Source organism: Vipera berus, assembly GCF_964194415.1.
Source record: "Vipera berus genome assembly, chromosome: 1".
NCBI classification, from domain to species: Eukaryota; Metazoa; Chordata; class Lepidosauria; order Squamata; family Viperidae; genus Vipera; species Vipera berus.
In genome coordinates, this window is record NC_138202.1 from 264,180,628 (window position 1) to 264,195,874 (window position 15,247).

The following is a 15,247-nucleotide window of genomic DNA, read 5'->3' on the forward strand; positions in this document are numbered from 1 at the left end:
AGGTCATTACCAGCACCTTGAATCTTACCCGGAGGGCAACCAGAAGCCAATGCAGCTCGCGGAGTAGAGGTGTTACATGGGAGTATCGGGAAACCCCCACCACCACTCACGCGGCTGCATTCTGCACCAGATGAAGCCTCCGAGTAGTCCTCAAGGGCAGCCTCATGTAGAGAGCATTGCAGTAGTCCAAATGGGAGGTCACGAGCGGATGAGTGACTGTGCGCAAGGCATCCCGGTCTAGATAGGGCCACAACTGGTGCACCAGGCGAACCTGGGCGAAGGCCCCCTTAGTCACAGCTCCTATATGATCTTCCAAAGAGAGCTGTGAGTCTAGGAGGACACCCAAGTTGCGAGCCCTATCTACGGGGGGTAATATCTCACCCCCCATGGTTAGAGATGGAATAATCTGAATTTCCTGAGATGCCGGCACCCACAGCCACTCAGTGATATGGCCCTCTGTTCATACACCTGCTGCCATTCCCTAAAGTCGTGGGAATAGGTAATCCCACACCCCTGCCCAACCATCTCTCAGGGTCCCAACAATTGGGCCCTTCATCAAGATGAGAAGTGGAGAGAAAGGCGGGTTGCACCCAGGAAGGGGGGGCACCCCTGAGGGCGAACAAGTCCATGCTGGTATAACAAAGGCATGATTGTCCAAGCAAGTCCAGCAAAAGGCAATCCCATAATTAATCAGGAGGGTCTAAGTCAGAAGGTGAGTGGGTATCCAGACCGCCGACCCAGCTCCACTGCCACTGAAGCTGGGTGAACCTCCAGAACAGGTCAACTACTGTCCTCTCACGACGGTCGCAGCTCTGATCCGGGGAGCGGCCTGGAACACACACCCAGGGTAAGGCATACCCCATAGATCTCTCACCTCTAGCGAGACAGCAGATGTTAAGTCTAAGCCACTCTCTCACCGTGACTTTATACCCGGGTCCTTCTGAATCCTTTGGGGGCACGGCAGACAAAAGAATTAAGCAGCTATTCGTCCAAGGCATAAAAGCCTGATGAATCATAAAATAGCAAAATATCCCGGCTGCATATGTTCTTCTCCGTGGGAGGAGAGGGTCAGGCGATAAGTAGGCAAACAGGGGAGGAAACCAAGATCCCCGCAGATCTTCTGCTAGACCGCAAACTCAATCCAACCGATCTCCCGGAGCACGAGCGACGTAAAGATGGTCTGTGCCGCCTAACCATCCGCGACACGAACCGTCCGCACTCCACCACTAGGCCGCAGGTCTCCACGTCTGAGCGGCCGCAGCACTCCATAGCCAAGATTGGCTATGGACAAATATTGGTGGTACAAATATTGGCATTGAAAGCATAGTAATAAGGATAGAAAGGCATCAATACTTCCCTGTGTAATTATATCCATGGAACTGCTTTCCAGTGACCTTATTTAGGATTACCTGGACTTTTTTAGATGTCTGTGGAGATTTTCAGTGATCCAAGTCATGGTTGTCCCAAAGGTGATTTTTCAAAAGGCAACTGGACTTTATTTTTCCTTGCTTTTCATCCAAGAAGCTTCTTCAGGTGACCCTTCAGATGATGCTGAGGGCACAGATAAACCTCCAAGTGGCCTCAATGACTTTAAGAAAGAGTATTAATGACCAGACGACTGCAAGGCGTATAAATCCTTCCATCCTCCAGTATTCAGTCAGAACTGAAAAAGCTTCTTGGATGAGAAGTGAAACATTTTCAAGGAAAAACAAAGATTTGGGCAAATCAGAAGAATCGGGCATTATAACAGACTTTTTGCTCGGTAGTTTATAGACAAATCCATTGAAATGATAGGAGTAATACTTTGTGAAGTGAGCCTAAATGGGGAGAGTAGGCTGTCTGATGTCTCAGCAATGTTTGATTTCATTAAACTTGGTATCCTTTTGTTTGCCTGTGAGAGTTGAGGTTTGAAAGAATGTTATTCAGTGGCTCCACTCTCAGTCAGTTTTGATGGGGAAGGGCAGTTTGAGCTTTAGACATTGCAGTATGAGGTTTTGACCTTTCCCCCATTTTCTTTAAGTCTATATGAAATCTTTTAGGGAGATCATCCATCAGATGGGATATAATATGATCAGTATCCTGATAATACAAAACTTTATATGTCTATCCCAGGAGATGCTATGGATCTCTGATCACTGGATACATGGGGGCTATAAGGGATGGTTCGGAAAATTCTCACCAAAATGAAGCTATTATCTGTGTTCAAATCTTCTAGTACCAGTTTTGGTTCTGGATGAGATGGCACTCATCTGAAAGTGGAGGTTTAGGATTCCTCCCAGAATCCTGGCTTCTGTTAGATTATCAAGTGGGAGGTTTTGCCTAGTATATCAGTTTTGGCCTTTTCTGTTGACCATGACTCATCATTTTATAACTACTTGGTTAAATTGCTGCAATTCACTCTCCATGTCATAGCCCTTAAAGGCAATTTAGAAGCTCCAGTTGGGACTAAATCAGTGGTCTACATTTTGGGAAGAACCAGCTTAGCACCACCAGCCAATGTGTAGAATCTGCACTGGTTGCAGTAGATTTCTAGATCCAGTTCATGGTCTGGTTATTATCTTTATATCTTAAAACCCTTTAGGGTCTGTTAATGTGGAGGCTGTCTGCTCCAGATAAAATTTCCCTAACTAATCTATTCAGGTTATTCCTTCCTTTGGGGGCATGGAAGAGGTCAAAGCTCAGAGTTTGCTTGCTATGGAAAGGGAGGTCACTTGAATGGAGCGATTGGTTTTTTGGGTTATCTTACGGTTCTGGGAGTATTTAGACATTATTTTCTTGATTGTAAAGCACTCAGCACTATTTGGCAGCATCCCTGTTTTTGCAAGAGGGACGCGGTGGCTCAGTGGGTTAGGACGCTAAGCTTGTCGATCAGAAGGTCGGCAGTTTGGCGGGTCGAATCCCGAGTGCCGCGTAACAGAGTGAGCGCCTGTTACTCGTCCCAGCTTCTGCCAACCTAGCAGTTCGAAAGCACGTAAAAATGCAAGTAGAAAAATAGGGACCACTACGGTGGGAAGGTAACAGCGTTCCGTGCGCCTTTGGCGTCTAGTCATGCCGGCCACATGACCACGGAGACGTCCTCGGACAAGCGCTGGCTCTTCGGCTTTGAAACAGAGATGAGCACTGGCCCCTAGAGTCGGAAACGACTAGCACGCATGTGCGGGGGAACCTTTACCTTTACCTTTACTGTTTTTGCAAAATGTTAAAATGTCAATTCAGTTAACTGCAGCATTTGCTAATTATTATAGTAAAAATTCCATATCATCTAACAATTCTGAAAAACAGAGGAAAACTTCTAGATAGGTAAACATGAGACCATAACACTACATGGCTTCAGTGTGAGGAGAATAATCTAATATCACTTGTTTATTTAAAAAGTAATCTTTGATAAAATTCCATAATATCCATAGTATTGCTATTAGTATTACTGCATACTATTACCATGGTATTGATTATTGCTTTCTTTTATTCTATCAAGGTAATTAAATTAAATTATTAAATTGAAATACTGAAAAGTTTTATTCATATTCATTTCTTATCATTCATTCTTATTTATTTATTTATTTGAACTACCGTATATACTTGAGTATAAGCCGACTCGAATATAAGCCGAGACCCCTAATTTTACCCCCCAAAAGTGGGAAAAGTTGGTGACTCGAGTATAAGCCGAGGCTGGGAAATGCAGCAGCTCACCTTATGCTCCTCTCCAGAGATCTTCCCTCAGCAGCGGCCGGCAAAGTAGCTCGCACGCAAAACAAGCCCGGCAGAGGAGCCGGAGCGGCGAGCAGAGGCGCCCGGCCCAGATCCTGCAAGGCCCGGCCGAGACACGCCCCCAGCAGCGGAGCTGCTCCGGCTCCTCTGCCGGGCTTGTTTTGCATGTGAGCTACTTTGCCTGACGCTGAGAAGACCCGCTTGGGCACTCGGGTTGGTGTCAGTCTCCGCAGGCCCTTCTCGTTTCCAGGAACGTCAAGCGCGCTTGGCTCCCCACCCCCACGGCAGGGCAGGGCAGGGCAGAGCAGAGACTTGCTCGCCCTTCTGACGGCCCTGAAGAGAAACGAAGGGCTTGCAAACTCCCCGCGAGAAGCTGGGCGAAGCGCGCGGCTGGGCGAGTGTGTGCCTGCGCGCGTATTTACGAAAGAAACGCTCCGAGAGTTCTTCTTTCTCCGCCCCCTTGGGGGGAACTCTAGCGACTGCTGTAGCCGCGCTTCTCGGCTCCGAAAATAGGGATTTCTACTCTCTCTCTCTCTCTCTCTCCCCTCCCCACCCCGCATTCTCCTGCCTCTTCGATTGCGACAATAAAAGGGCGAAGGGTGCGCTGGTTTCTTCCTCCTTCCTCCCCCCCTCCCCTCCCCTCCCCGATTGTCAGGTGAGGCAGCTGGAGGTCTGGCCGGGAGATTGTAGCCGTTTTGAAACGCCGCGTCTTGAAACGCCCGATCAGCTGATTTTCGGGTGGAAGAGCCGCGGCTTGAATCTGTTTGCATCTGCCTGAATTAGACCGAAACGGCCTGAATTTGACCAGAGTTGCTTTGTAATGGCTGGAGGAACTGCAGAGGAGGTCTTGCCGGGAGATTGTGGCCGTTTTGAAACGCCGCGGCTTGAAACGCCCGATCAGCTGATTTTCGGGGCGGAAAGAGCCACGGCTTGAATCTGCTTGTATTTGTTTGAACTTAACCAGAAACGGCTCGTAATGGCTGGAGGAACTGCGGAGGGAGTGAATGCTCCAGCCTGGAATATTTGGAAAGGCTGGGGGAACCGGATGAACTGCAGCTTAAGCGACTGTTGCCGGAGGAGCCATGGCTTGAAACGCCCCAGTTTTGGGGCAGCGTTTGCTTGTTCCCTCCCTCCCTCCCTCCCTCCCTCCCCTCTAAATCCTTCCTTCCTTCCTTCCTTCCTTCCTTCCTTCCTTCCTTCCTTCCTTCCTTCCTTCCTTCCTTCCTTCCTTCCTTCCTTCCTTCCTTCCTTCCCCAGCCCTAATCCGGAAAGTGGAAGGAAAGAAGAGTAAAGGCTGGGCGGAGGAGGAGGGGAAGTTTAAAAAGGGGGCGGCGTTCCCTTTAAAAAGCCGCCCGCCACGCCGCGCTCCCTCGCAGCACTCGCGGCGGCTGGCTTCTTGGCTCCCGGTCTCCCCCAGGCTTCCCGGCTGTGATTGGCGAGCGAGCCTCCCGAGCTCCGGCGGCCGTGACATCAGCAGAAGCGGAGCAAGCAAAAGCGAAGGGGGAAGTCTCCCCTCGTCCCGGGAGACTCTCGCTTCCCCCCACCCCCCACCCCCCACCCTCCCTACATCCCGAGCCTTCCAGATCTTCGCCTGCCTACTCGCGAGCAGGCATGTTTTCCAGCCAATCCGGGCCTGGGAGCAGGGCGCCGGCGGCACGTCCACTTTCCCCGCACTCTCCGTTCAGACGGCGCCCTTTGAGCCTGGAGTGATGCGGACGTCGGAAAAGGGCGCCGGGCGAAAGCAGCGAAGCGGGATCGCCGCGTGCCCCCCACTCCTCCTCCTCCTCCTCCTCTTCTTCTTCTTCCTCCTCCTGGTCGGCTTGACACCCCCATTTCGGCTGCTTCGCAAACTGCTTCCTCCACCCCACCCCACCCCACCTCACCCCTCCCCGCAAAAGATGCCGGGGTCGACAGCGTTTTTTCTACCCGGAACAAGCAAACACGCAGGCAACCCTGCACTATTCAGCTCAGTGAAGTCACGCTTGAAACGGCTTGAAACGCCCGATCAGCTGATTTTCGGGGCGGAAAGCGTGCGGTGTTGTTGTGTTTTTTTTCCTCCCCCCGAAAGTGAACGGCAGCTTTCCGTACTAGTGTATTGGCATGTCAAGACACCAGCACAAAGACCAAGGTACAAGGAGCCCTCCTTCAGTCATTATTGAAACATTTGATCAGCCCAACTTCTTCTTCTTCTTCTTCTTATTATTATTATTATTAAATCTGTTTTTTAACCAAGCGTGACTTCACTGAGCTGAATAGTGCAGGGTTGCCTGCGTGTTTGCTTGTTCCGGGTAGAAAAAACGCTGTCGACCCCGGCATCTATTCAGCTCAGTGAAGTCACGCTTGGTTAAAAAACAGATTTAATAATAATAATAATAAGAAGAAGAAGTTGGGCTGATCAAATGTTTCAATAATGACTGAAGGAGGGCTCCTTGTACCTTGGTCTTTGTGCTGGTGTCTTGACATGCCAATACACTAGTACGGAAAGCTGCCGTTCACTTTCGGGGGGAGGAAAAAAAACACAACAACACCGCACGCTTTCCGCCCCGAAAATCAGCTGATCGGGCGTTTCAAGCTGTTTCAAGCGTGACTTCACTGAGCTGAATAGTGCAGGGTTGCCTGCGTGTTTGCTTGTTCCGGGTAGAAAAAACGCTGTCGACCCCGGCATCTATTCAGCTCAGTGAAGTCACGCTTGGTTAAAAAACAGATTTAATAATAATAATAATAAGAAGAAGAAGTTGGGCTGATCAAATGTTTCAATAATGACTGAAGGAGGGCTCCTTGTACCTTGGTCTTTGTGCTGGTGTCTTGACATGCCAATACACTAGTACGGAAAGCTGCCGTTCACTTTCGGGGGGAGGAAAAAAAACACAACAACACCGCACGCTTTCCGCCCCGAAAATCAGCTGATCGGGCGTTTCAAGCCGTTTCAAGCGTGACTTCACTGAGCTGAATAGTGCAGGGTTGCCTGCGTGTTTGCTTGTTCCGGGTAGAAAAAACGCTGTCGACCCCGGCATCTTTTGCGGGGAGGGGTGAGGTGGGGTGGGGTGGGGTGGAGGAAGCAGTTTGCGAAGCAGCCGAAATGGGGGTGTCAAGCCGACCAGGAGGAGGAAGAAGAAGAAGAGGAGGAGGAGGAGGAGGAGTGGGGGGCACGCGGCGATCCCGCTTCGCTGCTTTCGCCCGGCGCCCTTTTCCGACGTCCGCATCACTCCAGGCTCAAAGGGCGCCGTCTGAACGGAGAGTGCGGGGAAAGTGGACGTGCCGCCGGCGCCCTGCTCCCAGGCCCGGATTGGCTGGAAAACATGCCTGCTCGCGAGTAGGCAGGCGAAGATCTGGAAGGCTCGGGATGTAGGGAGGGTGGGGGGTGGGGGGTGGGGGGAAGCGAGAGTCTCCCGGGACGAGGGGAGACTTCCCCCTTCGCTTTTGCTTGCTCCGCTTCTGCTGATGTCACGGCCGCCGGAGCTCGGGAGGCTCGCTCGCCAATCACAGCCGGGAAGCCTGGGGGAGACCGGGAGCCAAGAAGCCAGCCGCCGCGAGTGCTGCGAGGGAGCGCGGCGTGGCGGGCGGCTTTTTAAAGGGAACGCCGCCCCCTTTTTAAACTTCCCCTCCTCCTCCGCCCAGCCTTTACTCTTCTTTCCTTCCACTTTCCGGATTAGGGCTGGGGAAGGAAGGAAGGAAGGAAGGAAGGAAGGAAGGAAGGAAGGAAGGAAGGAAGGAAGGAAGGAAGGAAGGAAGGAAGGAAGGAAGGATTTAGAGAGGAGGGAAAGGGGAGGGAGGGAGGAAGGAAGGAAGGAAGGAAGGAAGGAAGGAAGGAAGGAAGGATTTAGAGGGGAGGGAGGGAGGGAGGGAACAAGCAAACGCTGCCCCAAAACTGGGGCGTTTCAAGCCATGGCTCCTCCGGCAACAGTCGCTTAAGCTGCAGTTCATCCGGTTCCCCCAGCCTTTCCAAATATTCCAGGCTGGAGCATTCACTCCCTCCGCAGTTCCTCCAGCCATTACGAGCCGTTTCTGGTTAAGTTCAAACAAATACAAGCAGATTCAAGCAGTGGCTCTTTCCGCCCCGAAAATCAGCTGATCGGGCGTTTCAAGCCGCGGTGTTTCAAAACGGCCACAATCTCCCGGCAAGACCTCCTCTGCAGTTCCTCCAGCCATTACAAAGCAACTCTGGTCAAATTCAGGCCGTTTCGGTCTAATTCAGGCAGATGCAAACAGATTCAAGCCGCGGCTCTTCCACCTGAAAATCAGCTGATCGGGCGTTTCAAGACGCGGCGTTTCAAAACGGCTACAATCTCCCGGCCAGACCTCCAGCTGCCTCACCTGACAATCGGGGAGGGGAGGGGAGGGGGGGAGGAAGGAGGAAGAAACCAGCGCACCCTTCGCCCTTTTATTGTCGCAATCGAAGAGGCAGGAGAATGCGGGGTGGGGAGGGGAGAGAGAGAGAGAGAGAGAGTAGAAATCCCTATTTTCGGAGCCGAGAAGAGAAGCGCGGCTACAGCAGTCGCTAGAGTTCCCCCCAAGGGGGCGGAGAAAGAAGAACTCTCGGAGCGTTTCTTTCGTAAATACGCGCGCAGGCACACACTCGCCCAGCCGCGCGCTTCGCCCAGCTTCTCGCGGGGAGTTTGCAAGCCCTTCGTTTCTCTTCAGGGCCGTCAGAAGGGCGAGCAAGTCTCTGCTCTGCCCTGCCCTGCCCTGCCGTGGGGGTGGGGAGCCAAGCGCGCTTGACGTTCCTGGAAACGAGAAGGGCCTGCGGAGACTGACACCAACCCGAGTGCCCAAGCGGGTCTTCTCAGCGTCAGGCAAAGTAGCTCACATGCAAAACAAGCCCGGCAGAGGAGCCGGAGCAGCTCCGCTGCTGGGGGCGCGTCTCGGCCGGGCCTTGCAGGATCTGGGCCGGGCGCCTCTGCTCGCCGCTCCGGCTCCTCTGCCGGGCTTGTTTCGCATGTGATTCCGGGCCAGGTGCTGCTGAGGGCGAGCAGAGGCGCCCGGGCGACCCCAGCAGCGTCAGGCAAAGTAGCTCGGCCGCGCGCAAGTCCTCGGTAAGTTCTTTTTTTTTTGTTGACTGGAGTATAAGCCGAAGTGGATTTTTTCAGCCCAAAAAGTGGGCTGAAAAATTCGGCTTATACTCAAGTATATACGGTACTTTGGGGACAGATCTTCCTGAAAAAAAATCTGTATGGTTGCTGAGAATCAATATTTACTTGATGGCGCTCTCTCTCTCTCTCTCTCTTTCGTTTCCTCAATATCTCTCATCTAAATGTGTATGTGTGCATGTGTGCACACATGTAACTAACTCCTTCCTTCTTTGATACAAAACAAACTTTTACATATATTTTTATGACATGTGTGTATGCGTGTGTGTACATAATTATGTTTTGATGCTTTAAAAATTAGCAATATGGAAAGCCTTTCAAATTCGAAACATTTTTCATACTATATATTAAAAATTCTCTAATCGTAATTATCACTTTAAAAGTCTGTGAAAAAGATGGAGTTAAATCGTTTCATGTAACTTATTTTGAAAAAGTGAACTAAAATACTTCAAGCATCATAGCCAAGCATCTGCAGTTTTTTTTCTATGTTAGAAAGAACCACACTGTGACTGTACTTGGTACATTTCTGGCAAAGTACCATCCTTCAGATATGAAAACTGTGAATAAGAAAGAAACTGCTAAATCGTTCATGAACATACCATATGGTATATTGGTTTTAAAGGGAATATATATACATATGCATAAATTTTAAAAGGGAAAAATACAATTGGAGACTTAAGAAGTATGAAATAGGCAGTATACTGTGCAGTAGGTTTTTATTCTGTGGTGTATACTAGAAAAGGCCAAAAATACAAAAAATAAAATTAATTTCCTAGTTTGTTTGAAACAAAATATATGTGACTTGAAACAACCATTGTCAAATAGCTAAGTCGCATCTTTTAAAAAAAAACTACATGCAGTCTACTTTAGTGTAAATCATGGCATATCCATTGAAAAGCATGTGGCTAATGATTACCCGTAGGCAACTATTCATGAATCTGTGTGACATATCTAGAAGGTGGAGTCCTAGGTGTTCTCTGAGCTTGATTATTTGCTTATAGGCATTTCATTACTTGGCCAGATATCGTCAGTGCTAGTGAACGTGGCGTTTGGTCCCTGTTCAGTAGCTTCTCCTGTCAGTATTGGTGAAATGTGGTTTTCTCCTTGGTATCCTAATCAAGTAATGAAACACGGCAAGCAAAGAATCAGCTTCAGAGAGCACCAGGGTTTCCACAGTTCTCAGCTACATATATTATCTTCTATTGGATATCCAGAAGGCTTACACTCGCATTCTTCTCAAAAAAAAAAAATTATCTTTCTCCTACTTAAAAAAAAATCAGATTTTTCTGAAATTGACTACATTAGATTATCCAATAAAGTTGTAGAAGATTCAAAGTGTTGGAAAAAGAGATCTAAATGAAAGGGGAAAACAATCTTTTACCACCACACTTATTTCTTTCTTGTGATTCCTACGTTCACTTTGCAGACCTGATAATTTTTGAGTGAACAGTGTTAGCTAACCATCATCCTTATTTCTTTTACTTTGTAGATTCATACGTCCTTAATCAATGGGCGACCAAGTGCAGATGATCCTTCTCCAACATTATTAGAGTTTACATCAGCTCGTTATATTCGCTTAAGATTTCAGAGGATACGGACCCTAAATGCGGATTTAATGATGCTTCAACACAGAGATCCCAATGAAATTGATCCAATAGTCACAAGGAGGGTAAGTCCTGGCAAATATGCTAGAATGTGCATTTGTTGTACTTTTTGTGTGTGTGCCTAAAATCCAAAAGGATTTTGTTATTTCAGAATTATAAAACATCAGTTTTTGTTCTTTCTGAAATATAAATTTCTCTTTGATATGCCCATTTAAAGAAAACTAGCAGGATGAGTGTATATAATTTTTTTGAAGCTGAAGTATATTTTTGGAGCTTTTTTTCCATTTTCCCCTTCTTATTTGTATCGAAAAGCCAAGAACAGGGGTAGTGATGAACAATTCATTCTGATAATCTATTCCATTCTATTCCAAACCATATAGCACCACTCTTTGTAAACTACTGTAATTGCAGAGATACCTTATAAATCACTGCACCCAATGTGTCATCCTGATGATACATCATTAGGCTTGGGACTTGTCTGAAGAAAGCAATGTTGGAGGAGAAGAGAAATGTTGCGGTTCTCCTCCATGGTTAACATGTAGGTGCTTGCTTGTAGGTAACTTGAGAGTACAGTTAGTGATATATTTTCTACAATAGAATTTCCTTGTTGATATACATTTTGTGGAAAATTATCTACTCCTGAAGATCAGAAGGTACAACTGGTCCAGTGCATTGCTTCATGAGTAGTTCTAGAAGCTTCTTGCTTTGTCCATGTAACACTATTGTTTTGTATGCTGCATTGGTTACTGATGAGCCTCTGGGTACAATTTAAGATGTTGGTTGTGACCTCTAAAGCTCTAAAGGACTAAAGTCTGGTTACCTATGGGACAATCTTTCTTCTGTTGTTTCTGCCCAATCTTTAAGATCTGGAAAAATTCTTGTGCTCCAGGTCACAATTGTAAAGTGTTGTCCCTTTATCACAAGTGACATAAAACAGTACTTTTATACAATGTTTCAAAAATAACTTCCTTTCCCTTCTTCTTTTGCTAAGATTGGCATACCTTAATGATAGCAAATATCTGAAGGGCTGTCTTGAATGCCTTTATGGAAAGCCAGAAGAATTTAGCCAGGCAATTTAGAAAGCAGTAATAATTGCTTCGAATGGTCCTTCCTAGAAATATGGCTCTGTGAATGAACTGGAGGTCATGAATGCTCTATTCTCAGGTCATCTAAATATATGCATTATTGATTCCCCGATGACCATTTTTTACTGTAAAGGATCATAAAGCGTGACTCTTGTGGAAGAAAATGATGCAAGAAATGCATGTAAATATTTTAATAGGCACAGGAAGTTTTATATTAGCCAGTGGATTAGTGAAATTTAATGAAACAACTGAAGGCAGAGTTGTAAAGTTTCACTTTTAAACATACACTATTAAGTAAACATGCCTCTATAGAGATGATGTGGATTCTGGATGTCCATTCTATATAAAGAAAATTCCTTCACATCAGCCACAGAGTGAGAATTTTCAGGAAAGAGGAGATATTTGCTGATTTTCTTTCTTGTTTCTGAAACTCGCAGAATCATCTCCAATGTCCTGACTCACTGAGTCCATTTTCAACATAAAACCCTATAAAGGAAAAAGAGTTGGGGGAAAAATTCTCCCTTGCCCACAGTATTTCAACATAATTAATGTCAGCATGCACTTGCTTGGGATTTAGAAAAATCCATATAGGAATGCAAAAGGAGTACAGTTCATTTATCCAAAACCTAGAACTTTATTATTGAATTATTCTTCATGGTAATCAAATATTGTGCGGTATAAATTTATTTCTTGACTTTTGTGAAAGTGAAGCACACATTTACTCCCACCTTTTTAAAGCACTTGATTAGGTAGCAAAATGATAACTCTCTTGTATTCAGTTTGCAACATAATAATAGCATATATCTTTCTTTTTAATTTGCTTTTCAGTATTATTATTCTGTGAAAGACATCTCAGTGGGAGGAATGTGCATCTGTTTTGGCCATGCAAAATCATGTCCCTTGAATCCAGCCTCAAATGTATGTATTTTTCAACACTATTCTAATATGAAAAGGGATATACAATACACATGTGTACAATCTTCTTTTGTCTTGATTATAGAACTTCTCGAGGACAATGTTCTCAAAGTCATGGTTGAGATAACTGTTACTTTTCAGGCATATCAAATTTTGAAAAAAATACTCACTTTTCAATATCTTAACTTGAAAATAAGCTTTATTAAGTTTAATGGTAAACGTGCATAGCATATAATAAATGTGTAAAGGACTGAAACCTTACCATGAATTCTGTCTACTAAGCATATAACTTTTAGTAATTCCCTTTCCCGTACAACTATTCCAGGTGTCTCATCTGGCCTCTGAAATCTGGAGAAGAGGTGGGCGAAATGATAAAAACTCATGCTATTCTCAAGCTAATTGATTATTGTGGTGGTGGGAAATCATATGCTTTCTTAATTGATTGCCTTGATTGATTGAAAAAAATCATTTTATTTGCATTTGCATTTTCTAAAATAATTTCTTAGAATTGGTGTCTATATATACAAATGTGTGAGAGACAGAGATATTCTCTAGCTATAAAAGAGCACTGTTTTATCAAAATTGTATTAACTCGCACAGTATTAAACACTTTCTTCAAAAATATCCATCAATCATTGCTTTATCTGAGATCATATGCATTGAAAGCCTAACATATGACTTATTAAAATTATTTTTCTCTTTACCGTGTATTCCTCTTTTAGCAGGCCTGATACAAACAGATTAATGTTCCAAAAGAGGAAACATTTTTCCAAAAAACTTTCTTTGAAATAAGGTCACAAATGACCTTAGGTTTCACTGACAGTTTATTCATTGTAAGCAGTTCTATACTTTGTCAAACCTTCTTTAAATAGATAAACTGGGAAGATTATGGAGAGTTTAATTGATCTAGTGCACCATACAGAAAGATTAAAATGTTGTGAAAGTATTCTTTAATAGATCTAAGTGACCTGAGGTATTCAGGATACTTTGATAATTAATATTATCATGTTAAAAATGTGAGTCAATTCCTGTTGGATTACTCTGCCAATACTGAAATATTTAGAACCAAAAGTGAGTTGGTGGCCCAGCAATAAACTGTTGGATAGTATATTGGCATCTAATTCTTCTCTAGATTTGTCTGTGTTTGTCTAAAACTTCAGCTTATTTATTTGCATATATATCAAATTTATTTTTACACGGTTTGTATCAACATTTGCCATTCCACTGCTGGGAAAAAACCTACTTCTTTCATGGAAGAAATTGGATATAAGAGAGAAGGATGGGACAGAATAAAGAGCCTTGGTGGAGCAGTGGGCTAATGCCTCCTTAAGTAACACCAGCTGCCTGCAATTAGTGCAGGTTCGCATCCCACCAGGCTCAAGGTTGACTCAGCCTTCCATCCTTCCAAGGTAGGTAAAATGAGGACCCAGATTGTTGGGGGCAATAAGCTGACTTTGTAATAATGCCGCTTGGGGTGTGTGTGTGTGTGAAAGCCCTAATAAGCAGGCATATACGTAGAATGAAGGCTACTGCTAAGCTTGTAAGCCGCCCTGAGTCTTCAGAGAAGGGCGGGATATAAATGGAATTAAAAAAAAAAGAATACAACTATGTAAACAGCTGATCCATTAGCTATTTTGGTAGGATCATAGTCTGCTTGGACATCACGGCTTCATCCACTGTGTTACCAAGGCACTGTTTTATATTTTCTGATTGCCCAGCTTTATAATTGTTTTAATACATCCTCTCCTCTCCTCTCCTCTCCTCTCCTCTCCTCTCCCCATCCCATCCCATCCCATCCCATCCCATCCCATCCCATCCCAACAGAGATCTTCTTGTGCATGTGAACATAATACTTGTGGAGAAAGCTGTGATCGGTGTTGCCCTGGATTTAATCAGAGACCATGGCAAGCTGGGACTTTCCTTGTAAAGCATGAATGTGAAGGTAATAAAAATAATTCAATGGCTGTGATTTATAACAAAGATCAAACCAAAAAGCTTTACCTATGTATGTTCATTGTGATATAGTTGCATCTAGTTCTTCATGCCATTTGGATGAGAACCTGGAAAAAGCATATGTAATTTTCTCTGCAGTTCTTAGTGGAAAAAACCAACTGAAATTAGAAATAAACATTTTAAATTATAATATGTATATTTATATTGCAGATTAATGTAACTGTAATGTGCGCAATAAATTCGTTTTAATAGGATAAATTAAATATAGTTTTGCATTCAAATAATGGGACATATTAGTGGTTAATATTCTTAGATTCCATCCCTTTAGCTCTGTTTAATTTTTGTTTGTTTGTTAATACAATGCAATGCAAGCTCCTAATAAGTAACTTAGAACTAATAGTGAATGACAAATTTTAATGGTAGCATGTTGTAATAAAAACATCTTGAAAACTTTTTCATGGCATAAGCTTAAAAACAATTGTAGTCCATAATAACTTATAACTGGCCAGACGAAATGAAGTGCCATCAACGTTTTAGTGCAGAATTTAAAAGTGTTCAACCATATTTAGTCATTCTGAAATACCGGAATCATTTCCATTAATAATAGCCATCCATTTAATACATTTTTTCAACAACTTATTTAACTTACAAAATATTGGAAGTCCACATAGATTTTTAAAATGGTACTTTGCCACTGTCAGAAGGTCTGGAAAAGGCATGGAAGATCCTTCTCTTAGCGTGATTTGAAAAGGTAATACTACGATGAATTCCTCAGCATAATATGTGAATGACTACTTATTAATTCAAAGAGCTGAAACTCTCTGGTGGACTAGGATCAAAACAATGAAAGAATATTGTTAATTCCTGGGGGGGGGGAATGTTTCTACATGAGTGC

The 15,247-nt window shown here is 44.8% G+C and overlaps 1 protein-coding gene across 1 annotated transcript in view; it reads left to right on the forward strand.

Moving 5' to 3' along the window:
• The window catches only part of LAMA2 (laminin subunit alpha 2), a 455,074-nt gene that overhangs the window by 138,570 nt on the left and 301,257 nt on the right, over positions 1-15,247 (forward strand). The window contains exons 5-7 of the mRNA XM_081312969.1: positions 10,285-10,464; positions 12,313-12,402; positions 14,224-14,341. Coding sequence (XP_081169095.1) covers positions 10,285-10,464; positions 12,313-12,402; positions 14,224-14,341 — 388 coding nt within the window. The remainder of the gene's footprint in view (positions 1-10,284; positions 10,465-12,312; positions 12,403-14,223; positions 14,342-15,247) is intronic.